This window comes from Semicossyphus pulcher, unplaced genomic scaffold, assembly GCF_022749685.1.
Source record: "Semicossyphus pulcher isolate SPU_LCO1_2020_fin unplaced genomic scaffold, fSemPul1.0.p SCAF_11, whole genome shotgun sequence".
NCBI classification, from domain to species: Eukaryota; Metazoa; Chordata; class Actinopteri; order Labriformes; family Labridae; genus Semicossyphus; species Semicossyphus pulcher.
This window is the reverse complement of record NW_027211615.1, coordinates 11971331-11998132: the sequence shown is the minus strand read 5'-3', so window position 1 is coordinate 11998132 and position 26802 is coordinate 11971331. Positions and strand designations below refer to the sequence as shown.

Sequence of the window (26802 nt, the reverse complement as noted above, 5' to 3'; positions counted from 1 at the left end):
TGCTTCAGTACAGCTTCAAAGAGATACTAGCATGGATAATTACTTTGTTTGACTTGTTCTTTGAATATCATATTTGTATGGTTTAAATTTTTACCATTAGCTTTGTATTGTAGCTACCTGGAGGGCATAGCTTTTCTATGAACATGAACCTTCTAAAACATTAAATATGATGTTAATATTGAAATTATTTGAACTAAAGCAGCTAGCAGCTAAAAAAGGTTAAGATACATTAAATAGAGAACCATTAATTAACCAAATAATGGATGAGAGACAGATTTCAATCTGGACCAAATGACTGAAGTGAATGATGCCGCTAAAAACATGATCTCACATATCACCTTCAACCTCTCTCTCGTTTTTAGGAATCACTTGAGGAAATAAGTTAGTAACGAATCTTGCTTAATCATTGGTGAGAATCACCTTCAACATCATTACTATTATGAAGAGCAACATCCGGTTTATACTGATTAATATAGCCCCACAGAGACTGTCTATCATATAAAGACTTAAATTCCATCCACTAATGGATACTGTGCCAGACTTGCCAAATGACCAATCAGCTTTGAATAGTAACTGTCTGTATTCTCAACAGGTCTTAGGGGGAAAGAAAATACTTCCCTAATGAGGCCAGACTGGTGTCGGACAGATTTTGTCCCTCATTAATAACATTTGCTTTTCAAATTCTTGGACAAACAGACTGGAGGAATTACTGCAACAGGACATATCAAGTTGAGTCAGATGAGCTGTCAATCAAAAATATTACCCCAGAAACTTCTTTCTGGCAATGTTTTGTCCTATTTGGAACTAGATTTTAAAATGCTTGCTTTAAAATCTGACTGAACCTGCATCGATTATTCAAAATAGTTGTTTAGCATATGAATTCTGGGGTTTAAATATGGTAATGACAGAAATTCCTCCTCAGCCAAAGAATTTAAAGTGCGTTTTGTATTGCTTTAAATGAAGTAATTAGTGCTTAGTGGTTGTGGGAATAAGTTCATACTCATTTATTGTTGGCCTTCAATGATAGCTCTGAGAAATGCTTGAGAGGCAAATAGAAGTAAACATTTTACCTCGCTGTTTTTTGTGTTTTGTGTTGTGGGTTGCATTCGTGCACTTTTGTATGTGTACACAAACACTTCTTTCCCCAGACAGTTACCCAACAATTTCAGCAAACTAGTGTTTCTGAGCTTTTGGGCACAAACTGCAGGTGCCTCAGCATGACTTGACAGATAGGAAAAGAGATAAAGAGAAGAAAAGCAAGAGAGAATGAAAGGGCTGGAAGAACTTGGAAGTATAAGAGAAGAAGACTCATATTGAAAGAAAAAAAGAAATATAAAAAATCCTAAGGAAGAAACGATGCGATATAATGTGATACAGTGTGGTACCGTGCAGTATGATGCGATACGATAGGATACGATAGGATACGATAGGATACGGTACAATACAATAGGAACCGATACGATACAATACGGTATGATGCAATATGGTACGGTGCGATGCGATATGATACGGTATGATACAATATGGTACGGTGCGATACGATACGATACGATACGGTATGATGCAATATGGTACGGTGCCATACGATACGATACGGTATGATGCAATATGGTATGGTATGACGCAATATGGTATGATGCAATATGGTACGGTGCGATATGATACGGTATGATGCAATATGGTACGGTGCGATACGATACGATACGGTATGATGCAATATGGTATGGTATGACGCAATATGGTAGGGTGCGATACAATACGATATGATACGATATGATACGATACAATACGATACGATACGATACGGTATGATGCAATATGGTACGGTATGACGCAATATGGTACTGTGCGATACGATATGATACGATACGATACGATACGGTATGATGCAATATGGTACGGTGCGATACGATACGATACGGTATGATGCAATATGGTATGGTATGACGCAATATGGTAGGGTGCGATACAATACGATATGATACGATATGATACGATACGATACGATACGGTATGATGCAATATGGTACGGTGCGATACGATACGATCATTACGATACAATATGATACGATACTGAGGATAATGCACAAGATTAAGTTGTGGTAGAAGAAAAAGAAAGGGAAGTTGGACTGCCTGAATGAGCAGACTGTAGAATAAATTACCGTGTTTGAATAAGGAGTCTTTTGTAAGAATGACAAACAAAAAAAAATCCTCAATGCTTTCACTGAGGGAGTGTTAACTAACAGGAGACAAGAAGGAGGGGAAAAAAGGACGTAGACATTCTGATCTGGCTGTGATTTCAGACGTTCAGCTGGGCCAGACTCAGACCAAGGTGTTGAGTCAGACGGAGCAGAGGGTCAGGGTGACGGATGCTCTCTGGCTTCCAACACTGCTGATCCACAGCTAATAATATACAACCCAGTAAAAGACACAGAGGGGAAGGTGTGCTCTCTCAGCTCTTTGTAAAACAAAAGTTTTATCATCTCTGGCGTTTGTCTGAACTTTGTTGTTGTCTGGGACTCAGGGAGTCGGGTTAAGATCCCTGTTTTTCTGACATTTCGGCGGTTTGACAGCATCTACATATAACTTACAGAAGCTGCCTTCACTTGAGTCAAAACATTTTCATTATTTCTCTTTTGTGCACCCTACTTTCTGACAATGTGTGAGAACCGTCAGAAATGTGCCGAGAATACAGGAGCGATCATTTCTCTTTAAAACAATCCGTCTCTCGCCTTTGAAATCCTGAACCATGGAGTCACTCTCTCTCTTGTTTAAACATCCGCAAACTTCCATCAAAACTAAGAAACTCTTTCAGACGTGCTTAGTCCACAGTCTGAATCCATCACTGATGAAAGGAACAAGGGGAAAAGCTTGCTTGTTCACTTCAGTCGACAACTTTGATTCTTGGCAGCAAGCTTCTAGGCAGAAAAGTGTTTGAATGAGAGCACACAGCAGGAGTTAGAGTGCACAGCGGGGGAAACAGTGCTTGCATTGGATTTGGTAGCTGTAAAAAGCTGTTTCCCCCCTACAGTATTGTTTGCAGAAGCTTTACAGGGGTGGAATTTAGACATGTTTAGGATGTTAGGGAATGACGGCAGAGTAGTCTAGTTGGATGAATGAATTATTGCAATATCAGTGGCTTATAATAAAGGTTGCATACATGCAAACTAGCAAAAATGGAGACATCAAGTTAGAGCAATGTTTCTGTGGCAAGCATGTTAAGGTTCAAGGCACAACAGATGTGTTGAATAAGTCGCAATCATCATCTCCAAATGAGTAAAATCAAGCTGATGTTCCTTAAGAGTACAGAAAACCCAGCCGTTACCATAACAACGGTGCAGTATGTTCTTTATTCAGTTTAATGTTAGCTTTAATGTTAGCCCTCGACAACACTTCTGTCAAAAAAAGTCATGATGCAATCATTACCACACTTCACTAGTGATGCAGCATTGTAAAATCATAGAGAGCAAAATGAGTCACAGTAGCACACTCGCCCCCCCCAAGGACCCCCAGTCTCTGGAGAGGTGTAACTGTAGGGGTTTGGAGACAGGCGATGAGCTCCTATGGGAGATTCAATACTGGAGACTATAATGCCCTGGGAGCAGCGGGAGGATATTAGCTTATCGGAGAGCAGAGGCAAAGACAGAGAGAGAAAGGGCTATCTGTATACCGAACATACCAAATCCCACTCTCAATTTTTGTGTCCATGTTGTCCTCCGTGACTCTTGTTATCTCAGCGCACGTACGGCCTCACAGCACTGCCAGCGAGGTGAGCACCGGCATGAGTGTTACAGTAATCTCATTATCTTAAACAGCCGCTTTGGCTCTGTGTCTAAGTAGTGTGGACGCTGTACGGCCATGTGCGTGTTGATTGTGTGCGTGTGCCTACATCCATTCAGCCCGCTTAAAGCTCAATGGGAAGTTTATGAATGAGATCTCCTATTCATAGTTATAATCAGGTCCTTCTATGAGTCCGGATCATGGATTGTGGGAGGTCAGGCTGTGCTCAAAACAAGCAGAAATACATACACACATGCAGGGGTGTGTCTAGACTTTTTGGACTCGGGTGGCCCAACTGACTTGTGGGGTGGCATGAGGTATGTGTGTGCACTCACACAGCTTTAGCTTTCTGTCTCCACTAATGATATTTACTTAAACCTCTAACTAGGGCTGCACAATTAATTGAATATCAATCCCGATCACGATTTTGGCTTACCCACGATTGATTGATGGCGATATTGCTGTTTAAATTGTGTGCTCCACCTGAGGAAAACTCTGCTGCTTATCAAATCAAGCGCTCTCAAAACTAACAGCCACTCCCCCAGGGGGCGATAGAGAGGGCATGTAATGTCATGAGCGGCTACCTTGCAGCGGCAGTTTAGAGCGGAAGAGTAGAGACCGCTGTTTCGGTTCAACGAGTGACTGTCAACTGAGGACTTTCAGCCAAATGTGTATATGGTTGACATAGTTACTGCAGCTGTTGAAAAAGTGATGGGAATGCGTAGCTGTCCTCTTGAATGCCTCTTTGTTGTTTTCCATTATGAGCTCTAAATATATCTGTTACGCCTTTGAAGTGTTGTTTTTGCAAACGTGTCATGTAGACCACTGATGCTCTGTCGCGTTTTAAACGCTGCTTGTTGTTACGCTCAAACAGGAAGAGAGCAAGTCACTCATTAAACCAGTGGTTCTCAAACTTTTTCTGTCATGCCCCCCTTTGGAGAAATAGACATTTCCAGGCCCCCCCACCCCAACAAAATAGTCACAAATGGGTCAAGTTTAACTTTCATTGAAAGAAAGTCAAGATTGTGACCATTCTTTTCACTTTTCCCTGAGTAATTTGCTGTGCAAAAAAAAATATATATATTTCAATTGCTCCATCAGACTTTTTCAAATAGAAATATAATAAAGTTTAATCTGTGCTCAGAAAAACAACAAACAGATTTTTGCTGCAGCTGACAGACGTTTCAGACATAAAACACAGACAGGTCTCTCTTCATCTCCGACCATATTCGCTGTAAATCTAAGAGCAAAATAAGCTACGTCATATTTTCTTGACTTGGATTTTGGCAGGTGGTCAGCGTTAACATCAGCCGCCCTCGTCTTGTTGGTATCTGACTCATCACCTGTTTTTGTTTTCGCCCTTGTAATATATTTGTCCATTGGCAATGCTAGACTTTTTCTCTGTGTGTCTGAATGTGAAATCTGTCATGGAAATCACCAGGGCAACGCGTTTGTGTTCTGTGCCACCCGAAAATGAGTCCGGATTGTCCGACGTCAAAACATAGTTCCGCCTGCTACATTTTCCAAACGGAAACAACACAGGAGCGGTGACGCTCCCCCCCCTGTCATGCCCCCCAGGGGAGTGCGCCCCACAGTTTGAGAATCACTGTATTAAACCAAAACACTGGTCCCCCGGCTCGTTATTGGTTGTTTGGAGGTATTTAAAGTTACCTCTCGCTACTCTGTTCTTGTCCAGGGTCAAGTCAGACATTCATGACAGCGACAGCACGACACTCCATCCACCCAACTCCCAAAGACAGACTGGAATTACCAATGCAATTTGCATTGAATTTTGCCTCTAGAAGATGCTCCAAATTCATGTAAAGTAGCTTATTGTAAGTCTTAGTTTGATGCAATATTTGTACATGAGCCGGAATGCAGCACAAGATGGAGCAGAAAGTGTTGCTTTGTTTACTTAAATGTGAAAGCAGATTAAAAAAAATGTTCCTAAAATTAATGAATAATCGTGATTAATAAACGTGATCTCAATATTGACCAAGCGGCAACATGTAAATCTCATGTCTTATTCCTTAAGGACTTTAAGAGACGATGTATCTCTTAAAGTCACAGTACAAACAAAAGAAAAAAGTGCTACATTGAAATGCGACAAAAGCTACAAGCAGCCTGTCACAGCACAGGCCAGTGATTTAGTTTAAAAATTAGTCCCGCCTCTGATCAGGCAGATAACCAATAATACTTTAGGGATTATGGGATGGCATCTGAGGGGGCCAATCAGATTTCAGGGGGGCCATCCAGCCCAAGCCAACCCCCTGGACATGCCCCTGCACAACACAAAGCAACAAAATAAATCACATCTTTTATCCCAACCATAATACATCATAAAAACCATCCCAACACAAGTACAGATATTATTTTACATACAAACCACGTTAACCAGGTAATACATGGGTAGCTTTGACACATGCCAGGTCCAGAGGGGATCCAAGCCTCTCTGACACTGTGTCTCTTTTTTATTGTTGCCATCTTTTATTTATAGACACACACTGTTGCCTCGGGGGAAGCCAATAAAGCCGCATGACTCAGTGCTTTAAAGAGAGGGACCTTTCACAAAATGTTGCCCTTTTTATAAGCGTAATATGCAAGCACAATCAGGGCATGACCTTGCAATGTCACTTTGGAGGCATGAATAAATCACAGCATTGTTAATACATGCATTTGGCAAACAGGTCTTGAAATCGGTGTGTTTCTTTATTTGTGATCACAGCACTGGAGATGTATACTGGCAGGTGGATTTTGCAGCCTTTGGACGGAGCCAGGTCAGCTGTTTTTATCTGCTTTAGTCTGTGTCGATCATCTTATCTAGCGCTTGGAAAGAAAGCAAAGAAGTGTGTTCCCAAAATTGCACATTAAAGCTTTTACTTCCTGTGAAGACATACCTATCCCCCTCCATCATACTGAGATGAAACAGGAAGTAGAAAGCCCAGTCAGCACTCTTATTTTGTAGCATCATCAGCAGATAACAGAGGAGACAGTATGTGTGATGTACATACATATTGTCATCCTACCAGCCCTGTCATCTCCAATTGTAGGTGTGTTTCCAGGAATAAACTGTGCACTACTGTATACAGTACAGTTCATGAATACAAGATATAAATCCCAGATTCTGTATTAGAAGATACTCTTCACATCAGAAGTGGGGGGATTGAGTGAAAGCTGTTAGAGAAGAAAGGGAAGCATGAAGTGGAGTTTTGCCTACCTCATCATAAGTGTAGCGATAGTCGGCCTTCTTTGATTTCAGATCCCACAGGACCACGATCCCAGACTCAAATCCAATTATAAGCTGGAGAGGAAGAGCGACAGGCAGTCAGTGAGATAGGTAGGAGAGATGACAGAGCCGAGATAGAATAGACCCCATGATGGGTGGAGAAATCAGTAATACATTTGACATTCACACGCAGCATGAAAGGAAGTCAGGTGTGAGCCGACTACAGGGGCTGTAGGGAGAAACCTGCCCACCCCGGTGCACAAGAGATGATAATGCAGGGAGATTTTTTTGGAACACAAAGTGAAAAGTTTTGTTGCGCCTGCAGGCTTATTTATAGAAACAACACCTAGTTTCAATACTTGACAAAACAAATAGAAGTGTTCCAAAGCAGATCAATGGATAGTGGTGACAACAATGTGTTATTTTGAATGTAGTGCTGCGGACAGCTCAGACTACTCAACTACCATTTTTATTGAATAAAAAACTCAGCTTTAATGTGGGTCTAAATCTAGTCTTAATGTCCTCTGGTTGGAGAATTACTGCGTGCATAATTCAACATAAAAAAATGACCAGAATCTTTGACGTCTATTCTCACTGCAAAGTGAATACCTAATGGTCATCAAAATATGAACAGCTTGTCTTTTGTCCCATCTGGGTTTGAATGCTTCTGAAATAATGGCAAAGTTGTGCAATTATTCCTTTGAATTCAATAGAAATGATTATTAGTTTTTGCTTATTGTAATGTCATTTCTTGGAGTATCTTCAAATGCTTCATATCCAGATCTGTACAACCGAAGCTTAAGGGCCTGTGTCCACTAACGCTGCTTTTTGCGCTGGCAGCGCCCACAACCTCAATTTCAGAGCGCTTCTCGCCGGCGTCTACTGTTGCTATGTCGGGTAAGTTGTCTGGCGGCACTTCCGCTTCCCTCTGTAGTGAACGTTAAGTCTGTTTTAAATCGCTCTGTATGCTTAATATTTTCTTTTATTCACGGTTTATTCAACCATGGAAAGGAATCGTGTCCTGGCAGTAGCAGCAGCTCTACAACTGGAAATTGTACCCTCGAAAAAACAAAAGGATTAGCTCCTCCTCCGCCAGTGTTGTTGACAAAGCTGATATCTGAAGTCCCACCCCTTCTTGATTTTGATTGGTCGGTGAGGGAGAGGTGACATTGACGAACGCGGCGGTGTTCCAAAAGTGCAACTATTTTTAACTGAGAGCGCAGCAACAAAAAACAGCAGACGCTGAGGGCGATTTTGAAACGCCGAACTGAATTGGTTTTGTATCAAAAATACGCACTGCCAGCGCAAACAGCGCCATTAGTGGACACAGGCCCTAAAGCTAATGTAGCTAAGCTAATGCATGTCTTTTGCACAGCATGTGGCATAATGTAATGATGTCATCAACAAACATACAATGCGATGACACCAAAGATGGAAGGCCTTAGCTGTCTGTGCAAAAAAGATTGAATGTTCTTTCTATTATAGGTTTCATTTTAGATCGATTTAAACAGCAAGATGTCAAAAAACTGTGCCCTACGGTTATATTCAAAGGGTTATGTTGTATTTTTTATACTTACAGAAAGTCTGTATTTTGAGTTTCAATGTCTTAGAGAGTTTGTGTGCATGTGTGAAGAAAAAAGCATTGTCCTTTACCTTTCCCTCATCCATGGGGTTGTCACTTATGTGGACGACTGGTCCGGGGTGAGCCTTGGACGACCTTATGAGAGACACAAAGAGACATATTAGAGGTGCTTTTCACATTTAGCTGTGATGCAGACATCAGAACGAGGCCGCAGACAGACAGTTCATAGTGATGTATGGAGAGGGTTAAGGTGTCTTTGAACCTGTGGAGGAGGTCCGCTGGGGAGGACAGAGCTGCCAATCACTCCAAGGCTCCAAAAGGCTGTTCAAAGACGTAAGCTCACTTAAGGTTGTGATGGATGGCTCTGTCAGACTGGGCAGTCCCCAACGGCTAGGTGTGTGTGTGTGCGTGCGTGTGCAAGCGTGTGTGCCCATTTGCATGTTGGCGGAGAAGGCAGCACAAAATGTTCGGCTGCACCCCTCCTCCTCTCCTCCTCCTCCTCCTCCTCCTGTCTGCGCTTTACCCTCCAGACAGCCTTATGTCAAACCTCCGCTCTGTGTGCCACGTGGCTGCAGAATCCACCAAACCTGGCCTGCCTGAGAGAGAGGATGTGAGCTGAGGAGTGCCAGGGAAGGTCACATGTGAAAAAGAGTGACTGTTAGAGCCTGAAACGTAACCTCAGTACCAGGGAGCAAGGGCAGGGCTGCCTGACAAGGAGAGGAAGAGGAAGAAGCTGCAATCAAATGTAAGTAATGCAGAAGGAGGGAAGGCAAAGTGCTTGTTTTGGCCCTGCAGAGAAGAGTTATGTTATTTATTTTATATCAGTAATTAAGTCTGACAGTGAAGGACGGGACATTCCTTAACGCACCTCCCTGTACAGTCATTTTTTATTATGTATGATTATATTATTATGTTACTGCTGAGTTGTTTTTTTGGTATATATTTCTAGATAAATTCACTCTGTCTTTATTTTTACTTTACTATATTTTTCGCCAGGATTTTTTACCATCTATCCATCCATCATCCAACTATCCATACATCTAGTATGTATTCATTTATCCATCCATCCATCCATCTGTCTATCACCCATCATCTATGCATCCATCCATCCATCCATCCATCCATCCATCAGTCTTGACATCCATTCATCAATAAGTCTTTCCATCCATCCATCCATAAGTCTTTACATCCATCCATCAGTCTTTACATCATCCATCCATCCATCCATAAGTCTTTCCATCCATCCATCCATCCATCCATCTTTACATCATCCATCCATCCATCCATCCATCAGTCTTTACATCCATCCATCATCCATCCATCCATAAGTCTTTCCATCCATCAGTCTTTACATCCATCCATCCATCCATCAGTCTTTACATCCATCCATCCATCCATCCATCCATCCATCCATCCATCAGTCTTTACATCCATCGATCTATCTTTACAACCATCCATCCATCCATCTATTTATCCATCCATCCAACTATCTATCCATCTATCATCCGACTATCATCCATCTATTATCCATCCATCCATCCATCCATCAGTCTTCACATCCATCCATCATCCATCCATGTTTGCATTTATCATCTCTCTATCCATCCATCATTCTATCAATTTTTGCATCTATCCATTGATCCATTCATTCATTCATCTATGCATTAATCCATCACCATCCATCCATCTGTCTATCCATCCATCATCCATCCATGCATTTATACATCCATCTATTTATCCATCCATCAACCTATTCATGCATCCATCTATCTATCTATCCATACATGCATCCATTCATCCATCAATTCATTCATTCATCCATCCATCCATCCATCCATCTATCTATCATTCTGTCTATGTTGATAATCTAAATTATTATTGTTGAATTGAACTCTATATATTCCATTTAAAGGGCTTATGAAGGGAGGCGTCTACAGTCACGTGTGTGTCTGTTACAGTCTGTGTGCTTCTGTGTGTGTGTGAGTTAGAAGGTAGCAGTTAGTGGGCAAGCAGTCAGTCAGTTGTCTCTATATTTAGCCTGTTTGTGCTGGAGCCTTATTACCTAAGCTCTGCTGCAGCTGGAGCTGTTGATTTATCTAATCCCCCTTCACTGCCTGTCTCTCAGCTAACAGCCGTCCACACATGCACGCACACACACACGCACAAATTTGCATGTCGGCACAATTAAGACACATCTTGACACCCACCCTGTTTGTTAAAAAACCTACATCCACAACAAACAATTACAAAATGAAACTTGTGCGCACAAAAGCTTGGCCCTGCTGCAGTCCCGCGTGGTTTATTCCCTCTTGTTTGAGGATTTTATGCGCAATATTCTTCCCCTGTGAGACTCCGTGACAAATCTGCTTTGTTAAAACCTGTTGTTGTACAGTAAATAAATCTGACGTGAACACATTCACAAAGTCCACAAATGCATGTTCAGGTTTTGGGAGATAAAGGAATCACCATGGCAACAGAGGCAGGATGGGCAGAGCGCGGAAAAGGCTCCCAAAAAATCATCCACTAACACACAAACCCACCCACCCACACACACACACACACACAAACGACGCCTGCTTAACTACTTCAACACGCTCCTGTAAACACACAGTTCTGCCTGTGTGCTGCTAATGACTCTGCGGTTTGCATACTGAGTAAAAAAGATCTTTGGGGACAACAACATTTGCATTGCATGTGTGTTTCTGATACCTTTTGCATGTTTATACAGGTAGAAGCTGTTGTGTGTAATTATTTCTGCACACACAACCACTAGAGTTCAACTAAAGACACCGTGTTCAGTACATCATACAAACCTTCACCCCTGCCACCTTAAGTTCAAACCTTTTCTAAACCTTTACTGCACCAAATATTTTCTTTTTTATATCAAATATTTGTCAGTGATGCGTTCACTGCATTAAAGAAAACAGACAATTGCTGTACACTATATTTGTTGCAAACACACGCACGCATCATAAAGCACCTGCCTCTGCGTGTAGAGGTGACACAGGGGAGATGTCTAAGCAATAGAAAGAGTAACACCTCATTGAATCTGAAAACATCTCTTCAGTGCAGACACACCCACACGCTCTCTTACACACACACACACACACACGCATATTTTATTAATCTGATATTATGCATGTATGAAATCAGCACACCTGCCGATTCAAGGGATAATCTACACACACAGTCGCACACTGACACACACACACACACACACTGAAGTCTTGAACATCTGGTGTCACAACGGGTGACACTCTGTGAGGCAGCACAGGCGCAGTCACCATGACAATGTTTCCGCGGCAACATGGCTAGAACAGCCCGTACCATATGTGACCTCATGTCACCTCAGTAGACTGTTAGAGTGTGTGTATGTGTGTTGATGCATATAAGCTTATGTAAGGCCCATATTTGAGGCTGATATATATTGTCATTATACTTTTCATGTAACCATACAAGATTGCTATCTATGGTTATTCCAGCAATAACACATTCACTACGTGCTGAAAGTTCAATGATAGCAACGACTTTCATATCTGTCTGTTAAGCTACAGTTAGCAGCAAGTTAGCTTAGCACAAACATTGGAAACGGGGGAATGTAAGCCTGGCAAGAACATAGCAATGCTAACTCGTGAGATTTAGCTGTTTGCCTTAATATTTCACCCTTGTATAGAGCGAGGCTATCTGTTTTTTGTCTGCTTCCTGGTTCTATGCTAACGTTAGCATCATAATAATTGGACAGATATCAGAGTGGTGTTGATCTTCTCATAGGACTCTTTGCAATAAATATAAAGCTACAGCTAGCAACTGAGAAGTTTAGATGAACATAAGGAAACAAGCTTGGCAAGAAAATAACATGCTAACTTAACTTGTAAGTACCAGGCTAGCTGTTTTCCCCTGCTTCCTGTCTATATGCTATGCTACGCTAACCTTCTCAATGCTGCAATATTTATTAAACTGATATTACAGTGGTATAGGTCCTCTGTTCATACTCTTTGCAACATAGCAAATATGAAGCTACAACTAGTAGCCTAGCTGATTAGCTTAGCGAAGAACAAAGACTGGAAACGGGGGGGAAGCTAGCTTTGTATGAAAATAGCAAGCAAGCTAGAGAAATTTAGAGGTGCTGTTTGGATGAATATCAAGTCAAAGCCAGGCTACTTGGCTTCCCCACTTCCTGTTCCTAAGCTATGCTACGCTAACCATCTCCAGTGTGCTTTAGCTTCATATTTATTGGACAAAAATATGGGAATGGTATTGATTTTCTCAAGTGACTCTCGCTAGCAAAGGAAACGTGTCTTTCTCAAAATGTTTTCTGCTATTTACAATATAAATGGGACTAAAAGGGTTTAGTTTTCATTTAAAGTACTTATTAAACCTTATTTGGAATGAAAGTGGAGACAAAAGCAGCAAATTATGACCAATGACATCATATCTCATGAGGTGCCGTATTGTTTTGTATTAAACAAATGGCTTTAAATAAGCAAATTAATCTGTTGTTTTAATATCTAAGCATATGGGGTGTTAGAAGACTTTGTCCCGCAGGAAAGGTCACTGTCAGGGATTACACCAGCCATTTGTAGGTCCTGGAACCACTCGAAATGGCTTTGAGTGCACTGGAGGCTGGGATGCTTCCCTTGTAAAGCACTGTGGTACCAGCTAAGGACCTCACACATGCATAAAAACACAGTGCTCAGGAACATACGTACACGGACGCATGAAAAATTCAAACGAGGATTTACAATAGCTTAAGGGTCCTGAGTGGGAGAAAATAAAAGTGGACGGAACAGAAGAGACCTCGGGCCATCGTGCTCACGTGAACTATGTGTCAGAGAAGGTTGTTAACATTTACCGTTCCTCTCCCACTCCTCCCCGACTCTCTGTAGCCAGCGACAATCTCGTTAAATCAAATCAAACACGAACAGACGCTGCCAGGTACAAAAAAAATAAACACTGTTGCATATAAAGTGCAAACATGCAAACAAATTATGCATGGGAACACAGATTCACATGGGCCTTATTGTAATGTCCTTATTGCCCGTAGCACTGACCCAACTTGAGTGCCATGCAGTTGGTTGTGTACTGTAGAATATGTCGAATAGTCTTTCCGGTACAGTAGCTTTGGAACAGAGGTGTGAGTCATACAAACACACGGAGCACAGGGCCAGTCCAGGCCCGGGGCCACTGGCACGGCTACCGCAGCTTGTCTCCAAATAGCAGGGCCCGAGGGGTGATGACCCCAGTACACACCGTATCCAGGCCTCATTACGGCAATTGTTATAAAACAGAGGTGTAGCAGGGTGACAATGAAATAAAAACCTTTAATACGGCTTTCAATAGTGCGATATTTAGGAGATGTTATTTGTTTGTGCTGCATTTGATGCTCTCTTTACCTGCATGTTGTCCTTAGGGTGCCAGAGGAGTTACGAGAACACAGCCATCTGTACTTCTTTATTTATAAAGTAAACTTTGTGAATGTGTGTATTTTTCCACCTGTGCTAGTTTGAAATTCAGGTCTGCAAGTCCAACATTTTGTTTACTCTCTTATATCTCTTTAAAACTGTGAAACAGTTTCCCAGAGCCCGAGGCGATATCTTCAAATTGCTTATTTCGTCCAACTAACAGTTCAAAACCTAAAAATAATCAATCTATGATGGTAAGAGAAAAGCTGTAAAACCAATCATCCGCGCAATGGCAAGCTGAAATTGTTTGCCATGTTAACAAGATAATGGATTTAGGTAATTCTAAACATTTTTGTCGATAAATTCTCCGTCACTCGGCTTATTCTTACAGCAGTGTTTCCGGTTAAATTAGATCCAGTGCTATCTTCATCTGATGGCAGCATCAGAAGACGAAAACAATGGCAGAGATACAGAAAGCTTTTGTATGTGGACTCCACCTCAACCAACCCCACAGCTGGCAGAGAGACAAGAGAAGAGAGAGAACAAGAGAATCACCTCACACCTCTCTGATCTGCATCAAAGCAAAACCGCAGACACATACACGCCGACAGATACACAAATCTGAGAATCGATTTCTGGCAACGCGGCCATCTTCCCGACATAATATCCCGAAGAATGGCGGCGGTGTGCGAGAGCTGATGCAAAAGATACGGGAGAAGTAATTTCTGCAGACTAATTGTGCAGGGCTGCAGTTTGATTGGGAGCAAAAACATGTCAAAGAAAAGTTGTGTGGCTTAGAAAAGCAGAATGGGAAAGGAGATGATTACAATGAATCTTCGGGTGGGTTGAGGACATAGGTGGGCAGAGGTGTGTCTGCATAGGATGTCAGAAAAGAGTATGAGACAAACTGTGGGAGTTATGCAGGGAACTATAAATAGTATATGTCACTTGAAATTTGTCAGTACGTCATTGTATCAACTCTGATAAAAATAGGAAAAAATCAATTTCCATAATCTTGGATGGAAATCAAAGCAACATGGTGAGTTTATTGCTCCTGCGAGTTGTGGTGACGAGAACGAGATATTGACGCCATTTAAAAATCCACCTACAGACTGTGTGACCTTTTGTTTTATGTGAAAGAGGCGTAAACTTCTTTTACTAATTCTAAAACAAACTCCAGGAAAGGACTTATCTAATCTACGCAAAGACCTTTCAGAGGTTATGGTTGATGTAGTCAGGGAGAATCTGTCATCAAAGCAGAAAATACAAACAGGAAGTTAAAACACTGCTGTGCCTTTTCTGAATATTATTGATTTTTTTTTCAGCGTCAAAGCATTTAAACCGAAATTAAAGCAACAGATATTTTGTTTTTCTGTCTGTAGCATTACTTAAAGTAACCTGACATAAAAAGGGATTTAGGTGTGGCTTGTCGGCACTGGCGGTAAGCAAAAATGATGTTGGCTTGAAGAGCCAGGAGGCAGAAATCTTTGCAAAAAGAACTCAAGGTTTTATTAATCAAAATTTGGAAGCTAAAAAAAGTCCCGGGTAAAAGATAATAAACTTGAAACAAGTGCAAAAACCCAGCCTCACAATTCCCCCCAGTCTATACCTCACTCTCTTTTTATACCTCTTCTGGCCCTGCCCTAATTGGACTGAACCATTGTAGGGGTAAGTAAAACCAGAGAGTATTATTCCCACTAAAATGACAGCAAAGCTAACCACAACAACATGGAAAGCCTATATATTAAAGTGGGACACCGGAAACACATGAAAACAAATCAACAATATGAAACATGATTTTGAAAACCTGTTGTATTCACTCAGTTTTGTTGAAACAGAAAAAACACTCTACTAATTAAGGGCTCCACACTGTGTGTAACAAGGCACAGGTGGCCTCACTAAGCCTAATGACTCTGCTGGCTGGAGAAAATGAAGGGAACGTGGGGGTTGATGAAAAAGTATGGAGGAGACCTTTTCACAGTGTTGTTTCTAGACTTTTGAAATCTTGCATATAAGGGCCTGTGTCCACTAACAGCGTTTTCTGGACAAAACCAACGCAGTTCAGCGTTTTCAGCGCTCCTTTTGCTTTTTTGAGGGTACAATTTCCAGGTGTAGAGCTGCTGCTAATGCCAGGACACGACTCCCTAACATCATTTTTATCTTTTCTTTGCTTAAAGCTCCTGTGAGGAGTCATGCTTGAAACTGCTGGCGGCAAAGCAGTTAACTGCACGCTGCCTTTGTTTCCAATTTTCAGGGCAAAAATGTAAAGTGAGTGATACATATGACTGTTAAAGAAAGCAGGATGAGATTTTTTGTTATAAACCACCATTTAAACATGAACAGGACAAAATCAGCAGAGAGATAAGAGGTACTGCTTTGTCCACAGGGGGCGCCAAAATCAACACAGACTGAAAGTTTCTCACAGGAGCTTTAATATTTGCTTTTATTCAAGGAAATTTAACATACAGAGCAATTTAAAACTTATCGGTCACTCCTTAGGGAAGTGGAAGTGCCCCTAGACAACTTTGGTATCCTAGCAACAGTAAGCGCCGGTGAGAAGCACTCTAAAATTGAGGTCGTGGGCGCTTCCAGCGCAAAAATAGTGGACACAGGCCTTAAACAGCCCGGGGGTAACGATACTTATGGATGAAAAGATTAAACACACATTTTCCTTAAGCGATCACACTCTTTGCTGCACCTGTGGCTCAGCAGGTAGAGCAGGGTTTAATCCCCAGGTGCCTCCCAACCCAATATTATGTAAGCTTATATTACATTGCATCTTCATATCTGCAGTGTAATGTGGTTTTATGATCTGAAAACTGTATATTTTAACCCATCAGTTACATGCTCTGTAGTGGAACTCTGTTAAATTGCATTTTCCTTATCAAATAAAATAAACTCAATACGCATGACCAAGACGAACGAGCTCACATTGTTCCAGAAGGTCACGGCACCTTGCACAGTTTGCACAGTGTGTATGAGAGTGGGGGAATAGGGAGTCCATTAAATCAGGAGTACATTGTTTGAATTATTATTCCCACTTTCTGTATCTGCAGCCGATATTCTTATCAAATAATGGTGAAAGGTTTTTTTTTTTTTCAATCAGGCATCTATTTTTAGACTGCAGAGATGTACTAGAGAGCACTTCTAATGGGACAGCTTTGGAATAGAGGTGATATATTGAATTAATGTGTTGCAGAGGGAAAAAGGCATCTGGATGAAACACGGTGAAGGTGAAGAGGAGAGAAAGTTACTGTAAAGGTGAAGGAGAAAAGAGTTGAGCACAGAAAAGTTATTGCTTGCCCTTTAGCCAAGAAGAAGGCAGTATATACCTCTCTATCTTATCCTCCACATCTCCCCTCTATCTCATCATTATCACTCCTTCTACCTTCCTCTTCTGCCCTTTTTTCTTTAATTGGAAACCTTTTTCCTGCCACGTCTCTATTCTCAATTATCTGCGCGACTCGTCTCTTCTGCTCTGCCCTCCGTTACCTGCATTTATCCCTCTGTCACCACTCCATTCCTCCTCCTCGCTGCATGTCCTTTTCCCCAGGCAAAAGCCCTGTCTCATCTATTCCACTCCCGTCTCCTCTGTCATACACTCTCCCCCCTCTGCCTCCCCTCTTTCTCTCCCACCGCTCACTCTCGCCTCTTCCTCCCTGCAGCCCTGTCGACGAGACGAGACGTCTGTGTGTACCGTACACTGATCTCTGCAGACACCTGTTCCACCCCCTCCCTTTCTCCCTTTCCTCCTCTCTTCCCTCTCTCCACACACACACACACAGTCTGTGCACAGAAGGGGATGAGGGGGAAAAGCGTGAAGCAAAACGCTCCGGTGAATAATTTAAGTCTCTACAGCAGGGAGCCAAAATGGAGCCTGTCAAGCAGACAGATCCATCGAAACAGCAAAGAGACAGGTCGCTGACTATACCTGGAGTCCGACACTGAGCGTGGAAATGATAGACTGACTAACCACTCTCTCTGATCTCATTAAGTTTTAACTGCAATAACCTTTGAAAAAGGTAAAATTATGCAGCATCCCTCACCTAGTTTAAGTGCTGCAAGGTGAGTCAATAAAGCCAGTGCTGGCGCTGTGAGTTTGTGGAACTCTCTGCTTCTGGAGATGGACACTGCAAGCTCGGTGGGTATTTTTAACAAGGAAAGGGAAATGCTTTTAATGTGTCCAAGCTTTATCTTGGTAAGTTAACTTTCACCTGTGGTGTTTAATCAGTCTTATGCAACTTTTTTATTGCAAAACTGTATCGATTGTCATTTTCAGCTGTTTGTTCAGCTGCATGTTTGTATGAAATGTGCTGGATAACTTAGGGATGCAAAAATACTATTCGATATTCACTGGGAACTATTCAACCATTATTCGCAGACGACACTCTCTAATGACTGTGCATAATTGTTGTAGACTTATGATATGCTCGTTTTACCTTTCAAGTCTTCACTTGACCTCATTTTCGTTTTTGTTCTTCAAAGGAGTTCTGCACCGATCTCTTCGACAATCGATTTCTTAATAAAAATGTGTATACAAGTTTTTGCATCACTATTTCAATTTATTTCATTAAAAACACGTTCAAAACACAAATTATAGCTTACCATGTGTTTTCACCATGTTGAGTTTGCACTCCTGCTAGCTACCGGTGCGCTAAATTAGCTCAGCCTACAGTAACGTTGACTGCAGTGAGGATGGCGGCTGCGTTGGCGATCGTGACGGCGCATGCCTGTGACGAAGCTGTAGCTAGATTATAGCGCCATCGTCTGGGAAAAATATCGTAACACAATGGTGTATATTGGTCGCACTGGTATATAGGACGCAGCCCAATTTTTAGATGAAAAAATAATTAATAAATGTGCGTCTTATACACCAAAGTTTAACAGCTTTCAGATGCGCTACAGCCACCTTCTGGCGGTGCTCCTGGATTAAAACCAGGCGCTGGTAAAAACAACGGAAAAAATATATTTCTAAGACGAGATGAAAGACGCATTAACTTTTTTCTGAATTAATGACGATTTGAACATTCGAAAATCATCCCCAATACTGTTGAGCTGATTCCTACAGAGTTCAAATATTGATTCCAGCCATTCCCTTTGGATGAGAGCCTCCTCCACATCGCACAGACCTTTACAGCGTGCAACAAATGTGAAGAAGAAGAAGAAGAGAGAAAAGGCAAGGAAGCTTCAGGGCATTAACAGAGGGAGGTGCAGAGGGAGGTGTAGGGGGCATTATCACTTACAGTTCGATGGCTTTGTTCCACATGATGACGTAGCCTGAGAGCGTAAAGGACTCCACGTTGACGATGTGGATGTTCCCTCGTTCTGTGCCAATGTACAGCCATTTACTCTGGAAGGGCAGGTGGCAGAAAGTTATTCTGTGAAGAGAAAGAGGGAGAGGATAAGAAAAAGGGGACAAACCAAACAGCGACATCCCATTAAAACGAGACAAATTATGCGTAACTTCTGGAGGATGATTTATCCCTCCATCAGGACAAAGTGTTCGGCATGAGAGATAAACCAAAGAGGTTTTGACGTCATTCAAACAGCCACTTCTCCGCAGACCTACAGGATACACGAGGGCAAAGAGACTCCCATAATTCTCCTGTTTTCATCATCACTCCGTCACCTCCTCTTTTCATCCATCCATCCGACTTTAAGGAGGGACGGGCTTCTAACCTCTCATTAAACTTAACTCCGGCTATCCATTCATCTCCTCATGCCTTTTTCATCACTCCGTTCTTTCATCCATCCTCCGAGTCAACCTCAGATCCATCTGAGGAATAGTAATGCACGACCTTGGGAATCCGGCTCGCTGTTATTTCAAGGTCGTAACGCTCCTCGAGTGATACTTTTGATTTTTGCCGCACACCTGTGGACTGGATAAGAAAGAGACCCCGATCCATCACCACCCAGGAGGAAGAGGAAATAAAATTGTCAGTTTAAAAGTTGTCTTTTGACAGCTCTATCTTCTTTGTCCGTTATTTCCAACAGGAAGGACCCTCTCGAGTACTTCCCCCCGCGCTTTGAGCCTGAGATTAGCTCGTATTTAACAATGGAATTACTGCGCACAACAAGTTGGATGTTTGAACGTAATAGCTGCTGTCAGAGACGGATTAAGCAGATGGAGAACGGAGTGTCAAGAAAATATTAAACTGAGATAAAATAAAATGAGTTTTCCTCTTGTAATCCCATCAAGTGGTATCTTGTCGGAGTTGAATTAATAAAACTGGCGTTAAATTTACAACGGGGCCCTTCGAGTATTCCACGAGAACTCATAATAACCCTTTTCCCCTTGTGCTTTACTTTTCCTGAATTGCATTACAACCCTGTCTCCAATATACATAAACGTCAACATAAGGAGGACGTATTTTAATTGAATGCGCCTGCAAAACATTGAGCGCATTGTGTGCTGCTGTATAGGTGTGCACATCCTGCGTGAGAGTGTGTGTAAACACGTCCTTGCAGTGACTTTGAGTGTTTCCTGTGTGTGTTTTAATGCTCAGAAAGCTTGTAAAGCCGCTCCCCCCTTATCCCTCCCTCCCTCCGCCCTCTCTCTCTCGCTCCCTGTGAGTCTATCTCACAATGTTGCTCCGGGGTTGTATTGTGAGTCGCAGCTACTCACACACGCACACACACGCGCGCGCGCCTTCCCACTGTGCCCCACTGCTCTGCTATAAAACATGAATATATCCTTTTTTTCCCCCTCTTTTCGGAGGAGAGGCATCGGGCTACTTGACATAAATCTCAGCCGTGCAGTCCAGAATGTGCGCAGAGACACACACAGCCCGACAGAAAAGAACACTAACACACACAGCTACATCTACATACAGCAGGGATATGACCTAGCTTAATCAGATATGGAGTAGGACGTGTTGTTTTAAGTCTCATCTGACCAGGCGAGGTGACTAAGAGCAGCACGACTTTCCCTGCAATTCCTTATCTGGCAGAATATTTGTACATGAGATTTTCTGCTCACACTTTTTTCCTTCCCTATATCGAATCCAATACTCCAACACAGACCTAATACCAGTGTTAACAGCTGTACCAGTAAGTCTGTGATCTGTCGGTGTGATTGCTGTCAGTGTTGTGTGGCCTGGCTCTGTGAAACCTTTTGTATAACCTGATCAAATACATACTGAGAACAGATGATGAGTAAATAAATAAATAAAGAGAATAAAGAACTCTCCTTTATTATTTTGACCCTGACAGAAGTGGGAAAAAAAATACATCCAGGAATAGATTAAAATCTTTCTCTTTCTCGAGTCTTTATCTTGTTTCAATTAGCAGGGTCATCTGTTTTGGAGAGGATGAGACCTCTGTGCATGATTTAGGCCTCAATACAAAACTTTAACACACTGAAGGAATCTGAACCCAAGCAGAGCACGGAGACATAAGTTGAGCTCCGAACGTGCCATGTCCTCAGAAGCACTGGCGATGTCGCCTAGCAACAGATAGCTAGCGGGCAAACTAGTTAGCATAACTAATGTAACATAACCTATTATTTTAAGGATAATTTGTTTCAAGGACCCTTTTGTTTTGATTTTTACATTTGTATCGCTAGCTATTCAACTGAGTTGAAACCAAAACATTTTGGTTTGAGAGTCCGCCATCTCGTTTCAACTGGCGCGCAATGATTCTCTGGATGTGTTGGACCGCGAAGGATGCACTCGATGGATCCTTCATGGCCCGGGGAAAAGGAGGAGGCATTTGTCAGCCGCATCTGAAGGAGCCTTTGAAACAGGACGGCCTTCAACGCGTCGCTGTGACAAAATCTGCCTTCTGATACTTCCTTCGAAGGATGCAGCCCCTGAATTGGGACACAGCTGCTGTTTTACACGTAGCTGCTTTATTCAGTGTTGTTACAAAGAGGTTTTCATTTGCGGTTATTCAGTCTGGGGGTTTCCCGGGGTTTGATCCTGATCCTGCATTTTAGACGTCTAAGAGGCATTTCCAATAGTGGTCCTGGTATCTGAACAACTATTTTATACTACATCACTAATATGCTTTGCTCAATACATTAAGAGGACACGTATTTGCTGCCGAGGTTGAATCACTGGCGATGTTTCTCCATACCAGGACATGTGACATATTTTAGCTTCAAAGTCATAGAGATGTAGTTTGTTGTTAGAAAAACAGGACTTTCACAGAGGAGACGGGGATTCATGTTGAGCAACAAACCAGCTCACAAGGAAACTGGTTTTCATGTATTACTTTGTTAACAGAAGCGTAATCTTTTCCAGACTTTAACTAACAGCTAAGATGACCAAAATACATCTCTCATATTCTAGTGTCCCAGGACAATATGGTCAGAATAATAGGTTGGCAGAAAGTTTCTCCTACATGTTTGTTGATTTAAAAACAGAAGTCGGTCTCCATAATGTTTGCAAATGACTTGCTGCAAGAGTATGAGCCGTCTTCCTAACACCAACAGTTTATCATTGAAACACACACACTCACACACTCAGACTCACTTAACAAAACAATATGACTAAGAGCTACATGACTTTTCATGACAACTTGTGGCGTCCTTGTATCCAGTAGGCAGACTGTCTGCTGGGTTTAACGTCCTTTTCCATCTGCACGAACAGATGTGCCTCATCTTTGCGTACGAGGGCTGGATGAGATGTTTTAGTTGTATGCAAACACTGTGTGCATGAATATTTATGTGTCTTTAAGTTGTATATGTTTCTCTGCAACTGACATAAATTAATGTGGGTACATATGTGCTGCATGTAAATGTATGTTGTATATAAATATGTTTGATCTCTGTGCACACACACACTAGCTAGCTGACTGAAGTGTTCTGGGAGGCAGATCGAGAGGGCCGGCTGAGAGGCAGTGTCAGGAGCATAATTATACATATTTGCTCGCAGTTTTCGAAGTGTGCGCGTCTGTTTCTCTGCGTGTGTTTTGCGTGCATGTAAATAAGAAAACCGATTGTTTGTGCGAGGGCGCTTATGTGTGTGTATTACACTTGTTGTGCGCGCACGTGTCTCCTGGTGAAATCTGCAGCTTCAAGTGGTCACGACACACAAAGGCAGCTGCCAGCTTGCAGGCTCAGGGCCAAACACATTGCCTCGGAAATGACAGACGCCTGCCACACACACACACACACACACACACAACCAAGATTAACTGCACTCTGGGCTAGACATATGAGAGCATGGTTCAGTGCAAATGAATTGGGGAGAGGGGGTACTTTAGAAAATCATCATCTGTAATGCTTGGTTGTGTGTGATGTTCCGATCAGAGAGGATACTTGCTAAAGATGGAGTAATCTGTGTGTGCATCACATTAGAAAGACATCACTTGAAACACTTTAATCTGAACTGCCCTGATCCAGTGACACCACATTTATTAAACCGCCCTTGACCGCGCAATAATGGGATTTAAAAATATGGTTTGGTTCCTGAAAACAGTGTGTCCCTGCCGCAGCAAAAACACTAATCCGACACATCCGACTGAATTTTAATATCGTGTACAAATATAATGTATCTCATCATAATTATGCTGGTGTGCACTATAAAGTCAGAGGAAAGATGCTGACAGGAGGAGAGTGTTTGAAATATAATACTTGTCATTACTGCACAGTAATCATGCTGTATCTGTTAATCCTGGTGTATTATGTGTCCAGTATGCTTGTAAAAGGATCTGAACAAAAAGGAGGTTTTGGAGTAGAAAGCTGAAAGTCCTTTTGCCATTGTTTCAAATAGTGATTCGAACAAAGACAATGCAGATAACAACAAAAAGTGGATCAAGTGTTGTATAGCCAGAAGAAATTGCCCATAATAAGATTTTCATTTAAATGAATGTCTGCTAGGCTGCACGGTGGTGCAGTGGCGCTGTTGCCTCACAGCTAGAAGGTCACCGGTTCAAACCCCGTTTGGGCAAGGTGTGCGGAGTTTGCATGTTCTCCTTGTGCATGCGTGGGTTCCCTCCGGGGTCTCCAGCTTCCTCCCACAGTCCAAAGACATGCTTGTAAGGTTAATTGGTGACTCTAAATTGCCCAAAGGTGTGGGTGTGAGTGCGAAAGGTTGTCTGTCTCTATGTGTCTCTGTGTCTATGTGTCGGCCCTGTGATTGACTGGCGACCAGTCCAGGGTGTACCCCGCCCTTCGCCCAATGACAGCTGGGATAGGCTCCAGCCCCCCGCGACCCTGAATAGGATAAGTGGTATAGACAATGGATGGATGGATGGATGAATGTCTGCTAAGTCACTATCTATCGCTGAATGAGGTAACACAATGGTGATTGAGCCTACGGCCCACTGATGAAAGCCTTTGCATTTGCAGTATATAGTATTATTACAGACTGGGTGTCTGTGGCGACTTTCGCAGACAAAATCACAAGCGGTTAGTGACGCATTTTCCATCAGCCAGCAGTGGTTGGTCTGCCAGAGAGGGTAGGAGGAGCTAAGCGGCTGCTTTTCCAGTCAAACAGTAATCTACTATGGCTGAACAAACAAAGAAAAGATCGATGACTACAGATACAACTTCAAAGATAAGTGAAAATCCAAAGAAAAAGAAACAAATTCGACGCTCAGATGAAGGCAAACAGTCTAAAAGGAAAGCGACCGTCAGCGAGGAAAATCAAGAGTTACAACCGGAGCCAACCGTGGACGTCACACATGCGACACTGTCTGGATATCTGGGAAGTGTGCAATTACTGTTTATCGCCATAGGTGCTGCCAAAGAGAACGAAACTGAGATTTTTGAGATTACCACTTTAATTTAAGAATGCGTTAATCACATAGAAGTCAGTGACATACGATATCCATTTGGCAAAGACTCATTGGAGCAGTCTGTTCTAATCTGAGAGGCCAGAGACCCCAATGTACCCACGGGGTCTCAATTAAAGACAATCTAATCTGATAACAGAAGCACACACAGAGCATCTCCATCCGTACACACGCGTGCAAATACAATGTCTACAACGCGTCTTCTGCACTTTCACACTCTCTCTCCACTCTGCGCACACACACACACACACACAGAAGAACTGTGAAAGCCAATCCAAGCCTGTGCTGTTATCATAATTAAAACAATGCAGAAGTTAATTCACCTTCGCTTTTTTTTCAGTATGTGCATTTGCACAGTTTGAAGGTTAGGAGAGGAGCGAGAGAGTGGGGAATACAGCCTTGCAGCAAACTTACAAGTGAATAATTTACTTTTCTGAAATATTTAATGTAGTTTAATTGATGCCCTGCGAGTGTTGACAAACTATTAAGTAGGTGTTTTATGTTTTAGTGGATTTTACTTTAAAAAGTACCTCAAGACAGGCTGCAACTCCAGCTGGGATCAAAGCAAAAAGAGATCAGGCCACAATATGAAGAGACCCTAAAGCATTTAACAATAATGCAATCGCTAATTCATCTGAAAAGTTTCCAAAAAGCAAGTAAATCAGAGAAATCAGGTCTCATTAGGTTTCATGCATTCTTGCGTGTGTGCATGTGGTGACCCTGACTCCCCCCTCTTATTATCTTCCATCACATCACCCTGCATCGAAGACAGCATCCACATCTGCAGTGCACTCCTGTGAGGCCAGGAGGTGACGAGAGCATCCTACGCCAGAATGACTCGGCAGGATTTCTTTTTTGCGCTCCCTCCATCCCCGCACTCCTACCCACGGACTGACTCACTGCTCGCTGGCTGAGGCCCAGTCTGTCTCAACTCCTCCTCTCCTCCCTTCTCTCCTCTCTCCTAGTGCCTGTGATCTGATGTGAATGGATGCTGAAGCTGGAGGGATTTATGCAACACTGCTTTTACCCATCAACTCAAATCCTGATCAGAGGAAGGAAGCAAGGAGAGAAGGAGGGAAGGTGGAGAGAGAGGGGCTTGTTTGGAGTATTGGAATGGGCCCTTATATGTTAGGAAGGCTGTGTTTCAAAAGTTTTAGGGCTCTGTAGAAAATAAATGTAAAGAAAATAACTAAAGTTAGCAAGTTAAACTCTAAAACGTTAGCCTGCAACAACAAAAGCCATACCCCCTTTTTGGTTTCTGACTATGTATAAGCAAGCCATGCTAGTAAGCCATGCTAGCAGGCATACAGTAAGATGCTTTTAGCAACATTGCTGTATGTAGTGAAAAGCCTACTGTTAAGTGAATAGTTTGACATTTTAAAATAATTAGCCTTTCTTGGCAAGACTTAGATGAGAAAACTGACACTGCTCTCATGTCTGTGCGCTAAGAATAGAGATGTAGCCAGGAGAAGACTAGCCTAGCTTAGCGGGAGGAAACAGCTAGCCTGACCCTTCTCTAAAGCTTAAAGTAGCACCTCTAAAGCTCAATGATCAACACATTATATCTTGTGTCTTTCACTACACACATATAGAATGTAAAACATAGATCTGCAGTATTATGAATCCTTTTGGCGTAACTTCTACAAGGTTTGTAGTCATGGTGAAGTTAAGTAGGCTAACAGCACAGCTAGGTGAACGGCTTAATGAATGTTTGTTTTAGAACATCCCCTAAAACTTCATATTGTCATGTTTAAATACTAACATGTTAATTAGCAATTTTAGGTGTTGGTAGCTATATTTTTGGACACTGAAACCGGCTAGCTGTTTCTGCCTTCAGTTTTTATGCTAGGCTAATCAACACACGGCTCTAGCTCCATAGTTAATGCACAGACATAATTATCATCTAGCTTTCAGCATATGAGCGTTCAGTAAAACCATAAGTGATAGTACAATGAAGATTAATTGAATGTAACTTTTGTGAATCTAGAAGTATTTGGTGTAGTTTTAACAGTGTGTGTTTCATTTAGTTTGGTACAGGCTGTTGCTTCTTTTTATGTTGTTGCAGCCTGTTA

At 42.2% G+C, this 26802-nt stretch overlaps 1 protein-coding gene across 1 annotated transcript in view; it reads right to left on the bottom strand.

Annotated features, from left to right (window-relative positions):
* The window catches only part of stxbp5a (syntaxin binding protein 5a (tomosyn)), a 106948-nt gene that overhangs the window by 30793 nt on the left and 49353 nt on the right, over positions 1-26802 (bottom strand). Inside the window, exons 5-7 of the mRNA XM_069685544.1 lie at positions 19234-19368; positions 8660-8723; positions 6998-7081 (exon numbers count right to left, since the gene is read on the bottom strand). Of these exons, the coding sequence (XP_069541645.1) occupies positions 6998-7081; positions 8660-8723; positions 19234-19368 (283 nt within the window). The remainder of the gene's footprint in view (positions 1-6997; positions 7082-8659; positions 8724-19233; positions 19369-26802) is intronic.